Genomic DNA, 21,038 nt, shown 5'->3' with positions numbered 1-21,038 from the left:
GAAAAACTGTGCTGTCTGCCCCTGTAGGGTCAGGGTGCTCACAGATGCTTTAATGGGAAGGGCACAATGGTGCAGAGTTTTGGCTGGGCCAAGGAGGCTTGAAGCATTCACATTGTATATGGCTTAAATATCATTTTATAGATACGGTAATTAAAGAAAATAAAACAAGAGACGTTATTTTTTTTTTATAGGGGCTATGTCTCCTATATGATCATCTGATTAGTACTTGAAACTGAGTTTTGGGGGTGACAGACTCCCTTTAAATCATAGGTTTGCCAGGGTCTCTTCAGTTGGATCATCAAAAAGTGATGGTAATTCCTAGCTAAAAAGCCACTTTGTGTAAGGCAATAACCCTTTAATGACCAAGGAGACAATTTTAATTGTCAGCACATTGTTTTTTCATTTTTGCCCTACACAATATGCATGCAAAGGAGGAGAAAGCTGGAGCAACTAGGTAAAAAATATATACTTTATTAACAATAATCTCAAGTGAGTACAAAAGTCATAACACCACAATAGTAGAATGTATACAGAACCAGGATAGACACAGATATGCCCAGAAGAGTCCACCATTGCACATGCCCATATAAGTAGATATATAGATCCATTAAGTAAAGTGACAGTGCATATAGTTATATTGCTTTGGTAAGATTGCCATCAGTAGTCATATAAAGATCAGTAAAACCGCTGGACAAAAATTTGCCAGGAGGGCAGAGCTAACCGGGGGCAGAGCTGGGGGACCCAGGGTATAGATGCAGGAGACCCTCGACGCGCGTTTCGCGTGCAAAAGCACCGCTTTGTCAAGAGGAAGTAAGGTTTGCAGAGAGCAACAGGACCTTTTAAGGCCATGTGACCGGACATGTGATGTCCGGGTTGCCAATGAGAGTGGTTTTAGCGGCGCATGCGCCCCGCCCAGCTCAGGCCCCGTACTATGCATCAGAGCGTCACACATCTCTACGCAAGCAGGGGAGAAGAAATTTAACCCCATGCGTGCGAGGGAGGCACAAGACGCGCCGGTGCATATCGGCAGCACAGAGAGTCGGGGCGCATGCGCACTCCCACCTGGGCACAGATAAAAGAAGATACATGCACATAATGAAAGGAGCTGCCAGAATGTACTCAGACACTGGAGGAACATCTATAATTGGCTGTAGACCGCAGAGCCAGCGCTCTCATCCACAGTGCACACAGATCATATATTAAATAAATCAATATAGTTTTTTAGGCATATCGGCACAATACAATTGTATCAATATTTCAGCAATCACATTGCACATCTGTGTATGCGTGGCAGAAGGTCAGCGTTGGTGCAAGGAGATGTCCATAATCAATTTCAGTGTTGCAGCCATCCATCATATTGCATGTATTAAGATATAAGGAAGGCCAAAGAGACCTGCTGAGAAACCAGTATATAGATGAAAACAATTAACAACCAGATAAAAGCACAAAATATAAAAAAATGTAAAAATATTGAAACCCCCCCCCTGCACCAAAAAACAGGGATACATAGAGAATACGGGCATCATACATGCGTATATATATATATATATATATATATATATATGTACAAATAGGAGTATCCGGAAGACGGTAAGCACTACAAAGAAAAAAAAAACCACAAAATGCAACCATCCAAAAGAAAACTCAAAGGAAGGATGCAAATGATAGCGATTCGTTCAACCCCTTAGGGGTCATAGTGTCCAGCATCACAATCCACTTTGCTTCCGTCTGTGCTATAATTTTCTTATAATTGCCACCTCTGATCCCCAGATGAATAATCTTACCATAAATGTAGATGGTTCGCACCCATGATGTTGCCAAAAGTGGCGTGGGATCGTTTTGAGGAGAGAGGGGTCGGTTACTCTCCTGGCCGCGCAAATGTCCCGCACATGCTCCCGAACCCTTATTCTCAATTCCCTCGATGTGAGCCCTATATAAATCTTTGAGCAACCACATGTTGCGTAATAAATAACATTTGAGCTACTACATGAGATACAATGTCTAATATCAAAAGTTCTTTTTCCATCAGAGGAAGAGAATGTGGTGCAGCGCAGGACATTTGCGCAGGCAAGACAGTGACTGCACGAAATGGAGCCTAGAGTAGGGCCCCTAGAGCCAAATGGATTAGCTGTAGGAGGGACATAGTGACTGTAAACCAGGAGGTCTTTGAGATTTTTAGACCTCCTGGCTGTCATAGCTGGACGATCACCCAAAATTGCTCCCAGGGACGGCTCCATGCCCAAAACCGACCAATGCCTCCGAAGGATCTGCCTCATGTCCTCCCAGTTATGGTTGTATGTGGAGATAAATCTGATAGGCCCCGGACTTTTGTTTGTTACTTGAGCTCTAGATGGCCTCAAAAGATCAGCACGTGGAGTTGCCCTGGCTCTCTGGTAGCCATTCTTTATGCAACGGTTAGAATAACCACGTGCACTAAATCTTGCCTTTAAATCCGAGGCCTGTGCCTCGAACCTATCATTGGACGAGCAGACCCGCCTCATCCGGAGAAACTGTCCGACCGGGACGGCCCTAATTGTAGAAGGGTTGTGTGAGGAGGATGCATGAATCAGAGAATTCACCGAAGTTGATTTCCGGTATACATCGGTCTGAATACGACCAGTACGGTCCACCTCAAAAGTAATATCCAAAAAAGAAATCCTTTGGGGTCAGATGTATAGGTGAGATAAATATTCAGAGAATTCCGATTCAGCACTCCCATTTAGTTTTCATTGCAGCAGCTGAATGATTTACAGCTATTAGCCAGGCTGAGTACATGTGGGGGTTACCTGGTTGCTAGACAACCCCCACATGTAATCAAGCTGGCTAATAGCTGTAAATCATTGAGCTGCGGCGATGAAAACTAAATCTTCGAGCCTTAAAAAATACTCGGAGGACACCCGAGCATACTCGGGAAATCTCGAGTAACGAGTATACTCGCTCATCACTAGTGGAGTGGTGTTGCAGGAGGTAGGGTTGCTGTTGCAGGAAGCTGGAAGGCAGAGGCTGGAGTGGGGCGAAGGTGCGAGCCCCAGGCTGGGAGGAGGAGGTGTTGGCGGTGCGAGGCTGCGACTTGCTTCGGGCTTGTAGAAAATGTTGGCGTATTCCCCGCATTTCCCATTGTTTTCACTAGTGGACTTTGGGAAAATGGCCTCCGCAGGTGGCGAATGCGCATATTGAGATCTCGGGAGAAGGTATATTCATGGCAGTGTATTTAGACAAAATTGTGAGGCCACTCTGATGTAAAGCGTCCTCACATGAATGGTCTCGGGAAGCTTTCCTGCTGGGATGACACAGGACTCATGGTAGCGCTCACCTTTGTTTTCTGGAGAATCATTCTTACAGATGTCACAAACATTCTGAAGGGGCTTAATCAGGAAAAACTGTGCTGTCTGCCCCTGTAGGGTCAGGGTGCTCACAGCTGTTTTAATGGGAAGGGCCAAATGGTGCAGAGGTTTGGCTGGGCCAAGGAGGCTTGAAGCATTCACATTGTATATGGCTTAAATATCATTTTATAGATACGGTAATTAAAGAAAATAAAACAAGAGACGTTATTTTTTTTTATAGGGGCTATGTCTCCTATATGATCATCTGATTAGTTGAAACTGAGTTTTGGGGGTGACAGACTCCCTTTAAATCATAGGTTTGCCAGGGTCTCTTCAGTTGGATCATCAAAAAGTGATGGTAATTCCTAGCTAAAAAGCCACTTTGTGTAAGGCAATAACCCTTTAATGACCAAGGAGACAATTTTAATTGTCAACACATTGTTTTCCCATTTTTGCCCTACACAATATGCATGCTCCACGTTAAGTTTAATTTTATATCTATTTTTTTAGGTGTTGGGGGACTTAAAATTAGAAATACAAATTATATTTTAACTTTTATCTATAACGCTTCTGACATTGGCTGTTTATCCTATTGCACCATATAATCTACTTAAAGGGGTTGTCCACTACTTTAATATTGAGGAATTATCCTTATTTAATTGAACAGAAGCTGATCTGCAGCTTTCGGCATCAGACACTTCTCGTTCATTTTGTACATCCAGCTGGAGCTTACAGGTATCAAAGTAACAGACAACCCCTTTAATTACTCAAATATTTTTATTATACAAATCACTATGACTGCAAGGTGGCAAATATTGTATTCAATAAATATTATTTGATAAAAATAATTTATTTTTATTATTCCAAATAGGAGACAATTTGACCACCCTCCAGCAGGTGATCACTGCGGCACACACAAAACCCTCTAAACAATCTCCATCACATACATGTAAGTTCGAATGTGGGAAAAGGTCTGTTACCATTACCTGCAAATACTGAATATCATTTTGTCATTATTTGTTATTGATCAGCAGGTGACATCAAACATATTGATACATTGATAATGTGTGCAAAACTGTAAAGCGCTGTATAAAAATAAAGATTATTATTATTATTATTATTTAATGCTATCGTCCAACTTCATGGGATTATATCCACTGCTGCATCTGCCCCAGAATGGACACCACTGACTCCCCGGCGCCCGCTGACTTATAATGTGATTTGTCACCTCTGTAATAATTTGTTTCCTATGCTTTTCATTGTGAATGATGTTGTGTCTCTACACTTTTTCCTGTAGGTGATCATGTCCACATTTCGCTGGACTCGTTCTCTTCAGCTCACATTGGCTGTAGTTAAGCCAGACGCAGTGGCACATCCCATTATATCTGACGTAAGTATTTTATTGGATAAATGTACTACTGTACCAATTGTAAATTGGTGAATGATTCGAAAAATGATCCAGCAATGAAAAGGTATGCCATGAGATAATGTCAGTTATTAAATACAATTAAGACTCCATCAAGTATAAATCCTCTCTCGGATAACAGTACACCTGCGCATTTTGATGTATAGCCTTAAAGGGGTTGTCTGGTCTTGACCCCTTTGCGACCTTTAACGTATATTTGCATCAAGTCATGCTCCTGCATTGCACATTGAGCCGACATCTTTCCCCGCACATGTGTCTTCAACATCTGCGGGTGGAGCAGTGCTCCAACCATGGCTGTTAACCAGTTAAATCCCACTGTTAGTGGGATTTAACACGCACTGACAGGAAGCGTGTAATACATTCGGCCCATCGGCGCCCCTGTCACATGATGACGTGTCACCAATGGGTTGGGGTGTGCTGATGTCTGTCATTACGATCCTCTCCCCACACAATCTTTTGCCCCTTTAAAAATAAGAAAATACACATATTTGGTATCGCTGCGTTCAGAAAAGTTGGGTCTATGACAATATATAATCTTATGGGTAAACCGCATAGCAAGAAAAAAAATCAAAACTACAGAATTACGTTGTTTTTCTCTATCACCTCTCATTGGGGGACACAGGAACCATGGGGTGTATGCTGCTGCCACTAGGAGGCTGACACTATGCACAAAAAAAGTTAGCTCCTCCTCTGCAGTGTACACCCCACCGACTGGCGTTATACACTTTAGTTTAGCTTAGTGTCAGTAGGAGGTGGACACGGGTCTTTCATTAGACCCTTATCTACCTCAATGTGCGTCGTTTTCTTTCAGGTTTTCCGGAGGGATACAGGGTGAACAATCACACCTGTAGTCCCACAATTCGGGACTATGAGTACGGCATGTACTGCCACCCCGTATCCTCATAGATCCCTCAGCAGGACCATGATCCTAGCACACAAGCGTGCTCAGAAGTCCGGTCCTGGCTTCCTCCCCCACCCACTCGCCCACCAGAGCCTGTTGGTTGCAGAGACGAGGACGTCCATCAGCTCCCTGGACGTCTCATTCCTCTTCAGGTTAGTATCGGCGTTTGAGGTGAGTATTTCCCCATCCCTGGTCTTTCAAGGTGAGGTCTTGCTAGGGGCTCCCAGCATACTTGGTCATCGCTTGCACCCAGATTGCAGCAGCACGGCCCGGGATTGCTGTATTGTTTCTTCCTTCCCAGGCGGCAGCTGCGGCCCCTCTGCCTTCTATTCCGGCACGGGGCCTTTACAGGCTGCCGCGCCACTTACTACCCCGGCGGCCGCACTGCCCCGGTGCCGCGGTTTTCCCCGCGGCCGCACCACCTTCTCCAGTGAGACAGGCTGTCGTGCCGCTTCTTCCTGCGGCGCACTGCTCCGGCGCCGCGGTTTTAATGGGGCCGCACTACCTTCTCCAGCGCGACAGCCCTGACAGGCTGCTGCGCCACTTCTCCCTGCGGCGCACTGCTCTGGCCCCGTGGGTTTCACGGCAGCCGCTCTATCTTCTCCAGCGTAACAGCCTTGGCAGGCTGCCCCGCCGTTTTTCTAACTGCGGCGCACTGCTTCGGCGCCGCGGCTTTTTCTTCCGGCGGTCGCCGGCCTCTAGTTTAGGCCCCGGCTTCTCTCCAGGCCTACTTCCGGTGCCCTGCTCCGCCCACTTCCGCCTTCATCGGGCGGGCTTTCTCCCGCCCGACAATCTCTGTCCTGCACTCTCCGCCCACCGGCGCCATCTTGGTGCTCCTGGGCGTACGGCTGTCTCCGCCCCTCCCTCTACGCCACTGCTTGGCGCCACACATCGCGCTCCGCCCCTTCCAGAGCGCACATTCCTGTGCCCTTTCAGCGGTCACCATCTGCGGCTCAGATTGCAGCAGGAGCTCAACTTCTCTCAGGAGGTCCACCCGCAAGCCGGACAGCTTCCTCCACCTGGAATCCGTTTTTTTGTCTGCCGTGAGTAGCTCTGCACTGCAGACTGACACTCCCCTCTGTCCCCTGTCCCCTAACCCTCTGGAATTTTCTTCAGGGACCCTTCAAAATGTCTACTTCTAAGGGAGGCCGCTCTCGTCCTCCTACTTCTTCCTCCACTTCTTCTGCCTTAGTCAAATACTTTGCATGTTCGTCCTGTAACTGCAAACTTCCCTCAGGTCAGTCCTCCCCACTCTGTCAGACCTGCAGCAACCCGATTGTTCCCACCGCCCAGGATCCCCCAGCTGCTCCGCTTGAGAGTGATACCCCCACCCCTAGCTGGGCCTCATCTCTGTCACAATCGGTAGCAGATCTAACTCGGGTGTCTCAAACTCTGGTGTCCGTGCTGGATCGATTACCCCTGCAGACCCCCGCAGTAAGCAGCGGGTCGCAGGAACCTCCGTCGGAGCCCTCCATTATAAGCCACAAAAGGTCCAGACAGGAACACCGGTCTGAGTCCTCTTCTCGCTGCATCTCACCACATGGTCCTTCTCTGCGGTCGACTTCCCCCCGGTCCCCCTCCCCTGAGTTAGGCGAGGCGTTCTCTGATGCGCCCTCGGAGGATATTTCGGAGCTGGATTCTAACCAAATCACTACCATGAGGGATATGGTTCAGAATCTCATTGGAGCGATAAATCAGACCTGTGGCATCAAGGATACCTCTACGGCACCCGCAGATCAGGCGGTTTCGTTTAGACGGGCTAAACCACCTTCCAAGTTTTTCGATCCTCACCCTGAATTCGAGGAGATCATGACCAGAGAAAGAGAGGATCCGACCAGACGCTTTCAGAGAGGAAAGCGACTTGGCGTTTTATATCCCTTTTCTCCAGAGCTCACCGCTAATTGGACTGCTTCTCCTTCGGTGGATCCTCCACTTTCCAGGCTGTCCACCAACACGGTCCTTCCACTGTCCGGCGGAGCCTCTCTGAAGGATTCTAACGATAGGGTCATAGAATCCTTCGTTAAGTCAGCCTTTGAAGGGGCTGCAGCTACTCTATGCCCGGCTTTTGCTTCCACTTGGGTTTCAAAATCCATATCCAAATGGGCCAAACAACTCCGTCGGGGCATCCTGGATGGAGCTCCACTCGGACAGCTGGCGGAGCTTGCCAACCAGATTTCTCACGCGAGTGAATACCTGGTCTCCGCCTCCCTGGACGCCGCGTCTTGTGCGGCTCAGGCATCCAGCAATGCTGTTGCCATCCGCCGGACTGTTTGGCTCAAGGTCTGGTAGATGGATTTGTCTTCTAAAAAATCCCTTACCAGCCTGCCTTTTCAAGATTCACAACTCTTTGGTTCTAAGCTGGACCAAATCATTAAGGATGCCACTGGGGTCACAAGTTCTCTTCTTCCCCAGTCCAAACCTCGTCGCCCTCCTCCTAGACAGCAATTTCGGTCCTTTGGGCCCTTTCGTCGCTTCGCGGCATCAAACTCCTTTTCCCAGCAGCAACAGAGGCCACAGGCACGTCAAAAGAAGAAGATGGTATCCTTTAGACCCACTCCTTCCTGGCATCCTCGCTACTCCCAGAGTAGATCCTCCAGGTCCAGGACTGGAAGATCCACCTCGGCATGACTCTCAGCAAAACCCCAGCCAACTTCCCAGGCTGGGCGGCCGTCTCCTTATCTTCAGGGACGTCTGGATCTCCTCAGTAGAGGACGCATGGGTCAGGGAAGTCGGACTGGGTGATTCACACCATGATCCAGGCTAGAAAGCCTTAGTCTTCCAGGATTTACTATCGTACCTTGAAGGCTTATTTCCGATGGTGCAAGTCCAACTGCGTTTCAACTATGTCCTTTTCCCTGCCTTCCATTTTGGCCTTCCTTCAGGCAGGATTGGATTCGGGCCTTGCTCTTAGTTCCCTGAAGGGCAAGGTTTCTGCGCTCTCCATCCTTTTTCAGAAGACTTTATCTTCTCGGCCACAGGTTAAGACCTTCCTTCAAGGAGTGGCCCATGCTGTCCCTCCGTACAGGGCCCCTGTGGATTCATGGGATTTAAATCTGGTACTGGACGTTCTGAGGGTTTCCCCCTTTGAGCCTCTCAGGGAGGTTCCCCTATCATTTCTGTCTTGGAAGGTGGCCTTTCTTGTGGCCATCACTTCCATCCACCTCGTTTCCGAGTTGGCGGCTCTCTCTTGCCGACCTCCTTTCTTGGTCATCCACCAGGACAAGGTGGTCCTCAGGTCTCCGCCTTCCTTTCTTCCTAAGGTGGTTTCCACATTGTTCTGCCTTCCTTTTGTCCAGCGCTGACTCATCCTCTGGAGCGATCGTTGAACAAGCTGGACCTCGTCAGGGCAGTGAGGATCTACCTGGATAGAACGTACGCTTTCCGGAAGACGGATTCTCTTTTCGTCATTCCTGATGGCACGCGCAGAGGCTTGCCGGCTTCCAAGGCGACTATTGCTCGCTGGATCAGATCGGCAATTTTGGAGGCTTACCGGGTCAAGAACAGAGTGCCCCCTCCTGGGATAAAGGCTCACTCTACCCGGGCAGTCGGCGCCTCCTGGGTGGTACACCACAGGGCTTCCGCCCTACAGCTTTGCAAAGCAGAAACCTGGTCTTCCATCCACACGTTCGCCAAATTTTACATGGTCCATAATTACGCTTCGGCGGACGCCAGCCTAGGCAGAAGGATTTTGCAGGCAGCAGTGGTGAGTCCTCTGACCTGATGGAAGTCTGTTTTTCCCACCCCAGGGACTGCTTTTGGACATCCCATGGTTCCTGTGTCCCCCAATGAGAGGCGATAGAGAAAACAGGATTTTTGGTTGCTTACCGTAAAATCTGTTTCTCGGAGCCTCCATTGGGGGACACAGCACCCTCCCATGTTGTTCTATTCCTGTTGTTCTATGCTCTATGACTGTTCTCAAGTTTACAGTTCTCATGTTTGTGGTTATGGTTTTCAACTTTGTTATTTATCTCCTACTGCTTTCTCACTAACTGAAGTGTATAATGCCAGTTGGTGGGGTGTACACTGCAGAGGAGGAGCTAACATTTTTTGTGCATAGTGTCAGCCTCCTAGTGGCAGCAGCATACACCCATGGTTCCTGTGTCCCCCAATGGAGGCTCCGAGAAACAGATTTTACGGTAAGCAAAAATCCTGTTTTTTTTTTTTGGTCTTCGCAACATTGCAATAGAAGCGATCAAAGCATCATATCTACCCCAAAATAGTATCAATAAAAACGTCAGCTCAAGGCGCAAAAAATAAGCACTCACCCAGCCCCAGATCCTGAAAATGAAAATGCTACAGGTCTCGGAAAATAGCGACATAAGCAATTTTTTCTATTATTTTCTTCTTTCAAATTTCTGATTTTTTATTTTTCCACTTAAATTAAAATACATGTTTGGGGTCTGCGTACTCGCACTGACCTGGAGAATCATACTGGCAGCTCAGTTTTACCATGAAGTGAACGTGGTAAAACAATTGTGTAATTGCACGTTTTTTTGCAATTTCAACGCACTTGAATTTTTATTTTTTTTTGCCATTTTCCAGTATATCACGTAATAAAATGAATGGTGTTTTTCAACTCTTCCCGCAAAAAAAACAGGCCCTCATACGGCTATGGGAGCGGAAAAATAAAAAAGTTATGACATTTGGAAGAAGTGGAGGGAAAAACAAAAGGACACCCCCTCCCCTTCCCCACAGCCCCTGGAAAATTGCAAGGGGTTAAAATACTGGACTCGCTCTATGGGATTTCAGACTTATGAATCCTCACAATGCGTTCAGTGTACGCTGTGGGGATTGTCCGGCAGCAGTCATGTGAGCTCAGGTATGCGATAAGCATACTCCTGGCCTCATTCCGATTAGTGGGCACTTTGACCAGTTTTATGCAGATTTTCCAACTCCAAGATGTATAAACTTGATTGCTTATTGGATGAAGCATATCATGTGATGTGTAATGGGTGGGTGAGGGTGCGGCCTAAGGATATCCGCACGTTTTAGCAAGGTGAACAGAAAGCAAGGCAGCTTGTTTTATCAGTCCCCCATGACAGCACCACCAGAGAGAGGGGATCCGCCCTTCAGGGACAGGAAACCTGTAGGATAAAAGGGCGGTACCTCTCTCCTGCGTCAGTTCGGTTTCCTGTCCCTGACAGGGAACCTTCTAGGATTGGTACCTTGAAGATCCGGAGCCGGCCAGTCGAGCTATGACGGCGGGGAGACCCCTGTGAAGGCTGGTGCAGTGTCCGATGCCGCCACTGCTGGTACCGAGGGGTCTTCAGAGTGCGCGGAGGGAAGCGCGGCCGCCTCCCCGGATTGGGGTAGGGGCTTCGGGGACCCAGTGTGCCTCACAATTTCCACGCCAGCAAGCACTTCCTGATTCGGGGCGGGCGCACGGTGTGTGAGGTGCACCAAGATGGCCGCTGCCCCGGATCTAGTGCATCTCCACTTCCGGTTCCCAGGCAGCGAGCGCATGCGCAGATCAATGTATGGGGATCAGCGCTTCCCGATGACGCAGCCCTGGAGGAGGAGGGTGGATTGGCGCCAAATCTCTTTAAAAAATCAGCGTGGAAGTGTTTCTTTGCTGCATGCAGTCCTAATAATGGAGGACAGCTATCAGCAGCTCCAGCCGCCGCAGCCATTACAGCTGCAGCAGCAGTGTCACCACCAGCGCAAGCCGGATGCGCAAAGAAAGAGATCCTCTGCCGGCACCCGCAGTACTCGCTCCAGCAGCCATTCCACGCAGCAGAGTAAAGGCTCCAGTATTGCTAACCAGCCGACACCACCGCCTACGGATCTCATACACGATCCTATACCTCCTCCAGAACCGGTACCTGTGGCTGCGCAAGATGGGTGAGTGATCTTTGTGAAAGTTCACTAAATAATTGGGGTCCCCTCTTCTCCATTTATTTTAGGCGAAAAAAAGAACGGAGAAAACAAAGCACAGGTCCTGTCCCCTGTGCAGAAAAGCTTTGCCACAGACCTGGGATAAGAAATTGTGTGATTCCTGTATAGGACAAGTCCTTTGTGAGGAAACCCCTAATTTCGCCTTTGAGTTACGATCTGTAATTAAATCAGAGGTACAGACAGTGTTTAAATCCCTTAAAGTGGAAAGGGTTAAAGAGAAAACACCTGTACCCTATTCCCACTCCGATTCCTCTAGTTCTGACGATGGAGATTCAGATAGGCGGGGTTCCCTCTCGGATTCCGAGAGCGGAGGTCGCCACTGCTTTGCTTTAGATGAAGTCGATGCCCTTGTGAAGGCAGTAAGTTCGACCATCTGGGTGCTGGATCCCCATCCTGACAAAACGGTATAGGACATTATGTTTGGAGGATTAGGTAAAAAAAAGCGCAGAGTCTTCCTGCTTAACGAAAATGTTCAAGCATTAATTAAAAAGGAGTGGGAAAAGCCAGAGAGAAAAAACTCGTCGGTACCCTCCCTTAAAAGGAAATATCCCTTCGAGGAAGAGGCTTCTACTTCATGGGATAAAGCCCCTAAACTTGACGTAGCAGTAGTTAAGGCCTCAAAAAAATTTGTGTTGCCCTTTGAGGACATGGGAACTCTGAAGGATCCCCTTGACAAAAGAGCTGATACCTTCCTTAAAGGGGCCTGGGAATCGGCAGGGGGATGTTTAAGGCCTGCAATAGCAGCCGCATGTACTTCTAGATCTAATAATAATAATAATAATAATTTTTATTTATATAGCGCCAACATATTCCGCAGCGCTTTACAAATTATAGAGGGGACTTGTACATACAATAGACATTACAGCATAACAGAAATACAGTTCAAAACAGATACCAAGAGGAGTGAGGGCCCTGCTCGTAAGCTTACAAACTATGAGGAAAAGGGGAGACACGAGAGGTGGATGGTAACAATTGCTATAGTTATTCGGATCTCTAATGATTTGGGTAGATAACTTAGAAAAACAACTAAGAGACGGTGTATCTAGAAATAAAGTGATAGAATCGATTCCCATGATTAGAGGGGCGGCAGCTTTTTTGGCGGACTCATCAGCCGACTCTATTAAACTCACTTCTAAATCAGCAGCTTTATCTAATGCAGCTCGTAGAACATTATGACTAAAAAGTTGGCCAGGCGACCTACAAACTAAACAGAAACTTTGCTCAGTTCCATGTGAGGGAAAATGTTTGTTTGGGGAGACCCTGGATGATATTTTACAAAAGGCAAGGGGATAAGAAAAAAGGTTTCCCTAACCTGGCCACACCATTTGTTAAGCGGCCCTTTTGGAATAGGAAGTTTGTTTTGGAGACGTCCCCCAAGGGAACAGAACAGATGGGGTGATGGGAAAAGGAGAGATAGCGGGTTCCTTTTCAGTAATTTCTCAAGAGATAAAAAGACTCCTAAGTGACACCTCCCCCAGGGTGGGAGGGAGATTGTCTCAATACCTCCCGACCTGGGAAAAAATCTCAACCAGTGTCTGGATTTTGAACTTGATAAAAATGAGACTTCAAATAAACTTTACTTCCCTTCCTCCCCAAAACTATGTGGTCACCCCACTAAAATCCTCACCTCAGCAACAACATGCGTTGGAACAAGAAATTATAAAGCTCAAAGACGTCATTCAAGAAGTTCTCCCACTGGAAAGAGGGACAGGGTTTTTTTCCCCATTGTTTCTGGTTCCAAAACCGGACGGGTCCTTCCGCACAATAATAAACTTGCGGAAGCTAAACCGTTATGTAAAGAACCAAACTTTCAAAATGGAATCAATAAAATCAACAATCAAAACCTGTTTCCGAACTGCTTCATGATAGTATTGGATCTCAGTGACGCGTATTATCATATCCCCATCCACAAGAACTCCCAGAAATAACTCAGACTAGCAGTGGTCATGGGAGGGGAATTAAGGGAATACCAGTACAAAGCCCTTCCCTTTGGGATTTCAGTGGCACCCCGTATATTTACCAAATTGATAGCAGAAATTATGGCCCATCTAAGAGAAAAAGACATTTTAATAGTACCGTACTTGGACAACTTTCTAATTGTCAGCAATTCAGCCCAACACTGTCATCAACAATGCGACAGAGTGATAAAAACTCTAACAAAGTTAGGCTGGCTTCTAAATCTCCAAAAATCGAAACTAGAACCAACCAGAGTTCAAGAGTTTTTGGGCCTAACTTTGGACTTGACAACACAGGAATGTCGTCTTCCAGACCAGAAAAAGCAAAAAATATTAAATCTTGTCTCAAAAGCTTGCTCAAACCCTCATATGACCTTAAGAGGGGCGATGTCATTACTGGGGTCCCTTTCTGCCTGCCTCCCAGCAATCCAGTGGGCACAGATCCACACGTGAAACCTCCAGTGGGACATTCTGAGGAATCAGATTACACTAAAGGGACATCTAGAAGGACATATGACTCTAAATTCAGACACTATTCATTCCCTAGCTTGGTGGTTGGATTCCAACAACCTATCAAAGGGGGTCCCTTGGGTAATAGACATATCTCGAATAGTTACCACGGATGCGAGACCCATGGGGTGGGGAGCTCACCTGGGCAACAGTATCACTCAGGGAGTCTGGACAGGTCAAGAATATGGGGCGTCCTCAAACCAAAAAGAACTTTGGGCGGTGAGCCGTGCTCTATCATACTTCCTTCACAGCCTACAGGGGCATCCTGTCCAGGTTTTCTCTGACAATCAGGTAGTGGTAGCCTACCTGAATCACCAGGGGAGGACCAGATCTCAAGCCTTAATGAAGGCCACTTCCGAAATCTTCACTTTAGCAGAGAACAACTTCCTTTCCCTCTCTGCGCTACATATAAAAGTGGTAAAGAACCAAAAAGCAGACTTTTTAAGCCTTACCCATTTAAAAAGGGGGAATGGACACTGAATCAAAGCATCTTCGATCAGATCACCAAACTATGGGGGGTCTCTGTAATAGACCTTTTTGCCAGTGTAGAAAACAGAAAAGTAAAATAATTTTGTTCTCTAGACCCCAGGGGGGGCCCTCGGGCACTGGATGCATTCACGATTCCCTGGTCTCAGGGTCTTGCATATGCCTTTCCCCCTCCTATGCTCATCCTGGCAGTTCTACGAAAAATCAGACAGGACAGGGCGAGCCCCCTACTGGCCCAAAAGGACCTGGTTTTCCTGGCTGAGGATGCTATCGGTCACCGATCCCTGGGTTTTTCCGGATCTTCCGGACCTCCTATCGCAGGGACCGGTGCTGCACCCCCAGTCAGAGAGTCTCCACTTGACAGCGTGGAACTTGAGAGGTTACTACTAAAGGCAAGGGGCTTTTCGGATAATTTAGTTTCCACACTATTGAAAAGTAGGAAAACCGTAACAACTAAAATCTACGGCAAAACCTGGAAAAAGTTTCTGTTCACCTCTGGGGTAAAATTACAAGATGGGGTCCCAGTTGCTAAAGTGTTAGAATTCCTACAAAAAGGATTAGATCTAGGTCTCTCGGTGTGCACCTTAAAGGTGCAAATAGCAGCTTTAGGGGCGTTATACAGTGAGAATATAGCTGTTAATCCATGGGTTACACGGTTTGTTAAAGCTGCTGTAAGATCTAAACCCATAAACATAAAAAGACTACCAACCTGGGACTTAAATTTAGTCTTGTCAGCTCTAACAGAACCCCCGTTTGAGCCCATAGATTCGATACCACTTAAAACTTTGTCACTTAAAACGGCCCTTCTCACGGCTTTAACATCTGCCCGTAGAATAAGTGATCTCCAGGCTCTATCTGCAAATCCTCCCTTTACACAAATCATGGATGATAGGGTAATCCTAAAGGTACCGTCACACATAATGATATCGTTAACGATATCGTTGCTTTTTGTGACGTAGCAACGATATCGTTAACAAAATCGTTATGTGTGACAGCGACCAATGATCAGGCCCCTGCTGGGAGATCGTTGGTCGCTGGGGAAAGTCCAGGACTTTATTTCGTTGCTGGATCACCCGCTGACATCGCTGAATCAGCGTGTGTGACACCGATTCAGCGATGTCTTCACTGGTAACCAGGGTAAACATCGGGTTACTAAGCGCAGGGCCGCGCTTAGTAACCCGATGTTTACCCTGGTTACCATTGTAAATGTAAAAAGAACAAACAGTACATACTTACATTCCGGTGTCTGGTCACGTCCCTCGCCTTCAGCTTCCCGCACTGACTGTGAGCGCCGGCCGTAAAGCAGACCACAGTGGTGACGTCACTGCTGTGCTTTACGGCCAGCGCTCAGTCAGTGCGGGAAGCTGAAGGCGAGGGACGTGACCAGACACCGGAATGTAAGTATGTACTGTTTGTTCTTTTTACATTTACAATGGTAACCAGGGTAAACATCGGGTTACTAAGCGCGGGCCTGCGCTTAGTAACCCGATGTTTCCCCTGTTTACCCGGGAACTTCGGGATCGTTGGTTGCTGGAGAACTGTCTGTGTGACAGCTCTCCAGCGACCAAACAGCGACGCTGCAGCGATCGGCATCATTGTCTAGATCGCTGCAGCGTCGCTAAATGTGACGGTACCTTAAGAACAGACCCTGCTTATCTACCCAAGGTTGCGTCCAATTTTCATATGTCCCTGGAGATAATCCTTCCTTCCTTCTGCCCAAATCCTAAAAATAAGAAAGAGCAAAAATTCCACACATTAGATGTGAGAAGGTGTCTAGTACAATACTTAGAATCCGCCCAACAGCATAGGAAGGAAGGGTCTCTCTTTATCTGTTTTCAGGGACCTAGAAAAGGACTCAAAGCCTCCAAAAGCACTATAGCTCGCTGGATAACAGATGCAATAGCCTTGGCGTACTCGTCCACTGGAACCACAGTTCCTGAGGGGCTCAAAGCGCACTCTACAAGAGCTATGGCGACCTCCCGGGCCGAAAGGTCGGAGGTATCAATAGACAAAATCGGTAAGGCGGCCACCTTGTCATCACCTTCAACCTTCTTTAGACACTACCGCTTAGACCTAGCCTCTTCATCTGACTTAACCTTCGAAAGAAGGGTTCTGCAGGCTGTGGTCCCTCCCTAAGCAACAATCTCTGAAATTCTCTCTGGTGGTGCTGTCATGGGGGACTGAGAAAAGCATAGTTACTTACCAATAACGGTATTTCTCAGAGCCCATGACAGCACCTGCCTATTCCCCCCCTTATCACGTGTGCGGTGAGCACTTTATAATAAAAATACACACTTCGTATAATAGACACGGTGTAATCCTGTTAAGCAATATGTTTAAAAGTGTATATTTTCTTGTTGTCACTAACCTGGAGGACCTCTGATGCTCTGTAAACCAAACTGACGCAGGAGAGAGGTACCGCCCTTTTATCCTATAGGTTTCCTGTCCCTGAAGGGCGGATCCCCTGTCTCTGGTAGTGCTGTCATGGGCTCTGAGAAATACCGTTATAGGTAAATAACTATGCTTTTCTTCTGGCAAAATGGGCCACAAAAGAGATTTTAACAATTTTTGACTTTTTAGAGTCAATTAAAAGTCTTACAGAGGGATCTTATAAAAATCTTCATTATCTTGTCATGTCTCTGAGCTCTGAACACCTTGTACTTCTGGGATCTATAGGAAGGCTGTAGTTCTGAAAAATGACAGCACTGGAGGATAATGGGTTCCTGGTTGCTTCACATTTGATTATTACGGCACTGAGGCTCCTTCCTCCCTGCTGGACCCACAGTGCTTCTAGGGACGCTGCGCCCTGTCCGTGCCGTTCCGGACCCTCGTACCTCTTAGTTCCTCTGGACCATTTGTGGAGCCTCTGTCTCCGTTCATCGGACAAGTGTCCTCCTCCTCTCTCTTCCATCACTGCTCATTCACTAAGTGAGGTTTGAGAAAGACCTTACGGGTCGAAACGTTACCTCAGAACTCTATTTACCACTGTGGTGTTACTCAATAAAGACTTCACACTTCTGATGCAACTTTAAAATATTGTCTGAGTGCGGTTGTTTGTCCAAATTTATGATAGAACTGGATCCAGTCCAGGTTCAGCCGGCACCAGCTTCATTTCAACAGAGTGCACGCCTTTCCCCTCTAACTTTTGCATTGAATATGTTGGAGAAAAGAGTGTTCATCCAGCAGCCACTGTACCAAAGCATGGCAGTAGGCATCCAGACATCTGGTCTACGCAGGTCTTAATCATGACTGTGAGGGGTTTTGCTCAAAATGCGTAGACCAGACGTCTGGATGCCTACTCCCATGACTTTCTTTCCTATAGTTTTTAATGTTTTTATCCTAAAAAATGTGAAGTTTAAGGCTATGTGCACACTTTGCAGATTCCACTGCGGATTTTTCCGCAGCGGAATTGCAAAATCCGCAGTGAAAACCCATCGCGGTTTTTACTGCGGATTTATCGCGGTTTTTACTGCGTTTTCTTCTGCGGATTTTCAACTGCAGTTTTCTATTGGAGCAGCTGAAAATCCGCAGAAAAGAAGTGACATGCTGCGGAATGTAATCCGCAGCGTTTCCGCGCGGATTTTTCTGCAGCATGTGCACAGCGTTTTTTGTTTCCCATAGGTTTACATTGAAATGTAAACTCATGGGAAACTGCTGCGGATCCGCAGCGGTCAAATCCGCTGCGGATCCGCAGCAAAATCCGCAAAGTGTGAATATAGCCTTAGACTTTTTTGCTATCCTGTTGATATCATTGGGTCACACCTCCTTCATTACACAAATACCCATCACATGATCTGCTTAATCCGACCAGCTATCAAGTTTATGCAGCTTGGAGTTGGAGAAGAATGTTTAAAAATGATAACATTGTCAAAGTACTCAATTGCCTAATAATTCTGCACGTGATGTGCTTTTACTCTGGGGAAGGAGGAAAATGGGGAGAGGAAAGGAGCGATCCAGTGGGCAAGGCAAACCTGGGGCACCCCACATATAACTAGGAGAGATATGACATCTGAATAGATGGTTGTGTATAGGAGCTGTAGTATGTCTATGCAGTGTGCTGGATTCTGTCCTATCCAGTCAAATTCAAATACACTTATGTTATCTCTCCCATAACCTAGGCCATAGATAAAAAAAAACAAAATGTGAATACTAAACCACCAACAATAAACTATAAGGCCAATAAAAATGTCAAAACTTTATTTAAACAATCATAAAAACTGTGAAAATCTACATATAAAAAGAGGGAAATAACCACAAATGACGCAATTGGTGATTATTGACAAGATACAAAGAATAATATAGATTTCATGTATGTCATATCTGCAAAAAATGTAAATACAGCCTAGTGAGAATGTATACATTCTTGATTGCACATAGGAACAAGAACACATGAAATAATGATCTATACCAGGTTTAAATATAAAAAATATATATGTGTAGCTTTGAGCAAAAAAAGCAGAAAATTCATATACACATGTTACAAGATGAATAATAATATACGGTATTCATGGCCACATACAATGTCATGTCAGGGTAAATTAGTATCAGAATGTAGAAGCACTTGAGTAGGACGCAGCCATCATATAAAAAATATGTAGTAATGAGATATGAGGCTATACAAAAATGTCCAACTAAGTTATTTATTATTAGGAAATAGGTGAAAAAAAGCACAAGTGTGTCAAAAAGAGTAACTATAAACCAAAGCTATGGCATCAGTGTAACCCCTTATGTTTATCACATAGGATCAAATGACATAGGTATATTAAATTAAGAATAAAGGAGAAACAAAATGAAGACTTGGGATGTTTTGGGGACAGTAAAACAATCCGTTTCTTTAGAAGCGCCTCCTGATGCTTACATTTTGACCTTAAATTTCATGTGAACACTGAATATTTCTTGCGGGCTCTGCTGCTAGAGATTGTCAGGGAATGTATGGTATGATGGCACTGATTGCGGGGGAAGGAATTGGAACAAACTTGCTTGCCTTGGCGTGTGAAAGAAGCGCTGCAGCATTTCTGTTCAGTGACTCATTAAATGCTCTGATCTCAGTGCACCATGGGGGTTATACAAAACTGCTAATGGGAAATTGCCAGAAACCATTGGACTGTAGGAGGCAAGATTTTTACATATTCGCAGCAGAGTTGATTTTTTTATTATTTTTTTTCAATCAAGTGTTTTTTATTGAAACATTCGAAAATGAAGAACATAAAAAGACGCCCTATTCCTGCCCGCCCTCCACATAATACAAGATATGTCCGTTACAAAGGATATTTCACAGTTCGGAAAAGAAAAAGGATTCCAAATAGGGACAGGACCACATCATATACAGTAGATTAGCTGAATGCACTTTACATCTAGCACATAAAGGATTTGACCAAAGCTCTCTGTCAAATAAGAATTGAGGAGTTCTATGTGGCTGGTGCGATATGTACAGTACACGAGATAATATGTGGGATTCACTTGGGGACAGTTGGGGAACTCTCTCCAAAATTTCTTAGCAGTGGCCTTCTCATTGCCTATCATTTCTACCTGGTGTCCGTTCCATTTGCACAACAGCAGGAGAAACTGATTCACAATCGGTGTTGCTTCATAACTGGACAGGTTATTGCACAGAAGTGTGATTGACTTGGAGTTACATTGTGTTGTTAACGTGTTCCCTTTATTTTTTTATTTTTTTTGAGTATATATATATATATATATATATATATTTATTTTATTTTTTTTGCCTAAAATACAAAGGAAATGTATAATGTTTAACTTTAACCCTTTTAGAGATCATTTCATCTTCAACTTACTTAACTGTTCAAAATAACAGTAATTTTGACCAGGGGTGCCCAAACTTTTACATGCCACTGTAGATAATGGATGGACAGATATAGATATATAATTCATAGATAGATGCATTGCCCAAATGTGACTTATTTGAAATAACAAATGCAATAGCTTTTGGTCTTTTGACTCTACCTGAGTTTTAGGCAATGAAATATCCCATATAATTATTTTGTATTTCAATGTGTAGCCTTACAATGCAATAAAAGCGAATTTTGGAAGCCAGAATTCTACTGTAATGAATTATTAAATATCTCAGAAACTACAGCCATTCTGGTAAAGCGATTTATATTCTTAATTAGCACCATAAACTTACGGTAATATACCGTTTAGACATTGTTGGCGCCAAAATCACTTAATACCTGTGCTATTTATCTACTTCTATGTCTAGTGTGTATCTAGCTGCCTATTTATTAAAAATTAAATCTATCTTTATCCCTAACTGCCTTTACCATGTTATTTATGGCCTGATTATTTCTATAATCACTATCTTTCTCTCTCTCTCTCTCTCTCTCTCTCTATATATATACATTGACTATCTTACTCTACATCTAACTAACTAGGTAGTTAGAAGGAAAACTAATATTCATTATATATTTTAATGCGTTGGTGGCACAGGGGGGTTGAGCTTGTTCTCTTTTTACTCTTATTAATGATCAGAGGTATCCTGTGTGCAGTAGCGATGACAATGTCTTCTGTGCACTTCTGCATTG

General features: G+C 45.5%; 1 protein-coding gene across 2 annotated transcripts in view; it reads left to right on the top strand.

Annotated features, from left to right (window-relative positions):
- Window positions 1-21,038, top strand: part of NME6 (NME/NM23 nucleoside diphosphate kinase 6) — a 40,284-nt gene that overhangs the window by 11,427 nt on the left and 7,819 nt on the right. The window contains exons 2-3 of one of the 2 annotated variants that reach the window (XM_069765489.1): window positions 4,195-4,272; window positions 4,621-4,713. In XM_069765489.1, coding sequence (XP_069621590.1) covers window positions 4,627-4,713 — 87 coding nt within the window. In that variant the 5' untranslated portion in view covers window positions 4,195-4,272; window positions 4,621-4,626. The remainder of the gene's footprint in view (window positions 1-4,194; window positions 4,273-4,620; window positions 4,714-21,038) is intronic. The other variant, XM_069765491.1, reaches the window with a different exon arrangement.

The sequence above is a fragment of the Ranitomeya imitator genome, chromosome 4, assembly GCF_032444005.1.
Source record: "Ranitomeya imitator isolate aRanImi1 chromosome 4, aRanImi1.pri, whole genome shotgun sequence".
Taxonomy (NCBI): domain Eukaryota; kingdom Metazoa; phylum Chordata; class Amphibia; order Anura; family Dendrobatidae; genus Ranitomeya; species Ranitomeya imitator.
The sequence above is the reverse complement of the archived record's forward strand: the minus strand, read 5'-3'. Positions and strand labels throughout refer to the sequence as shown.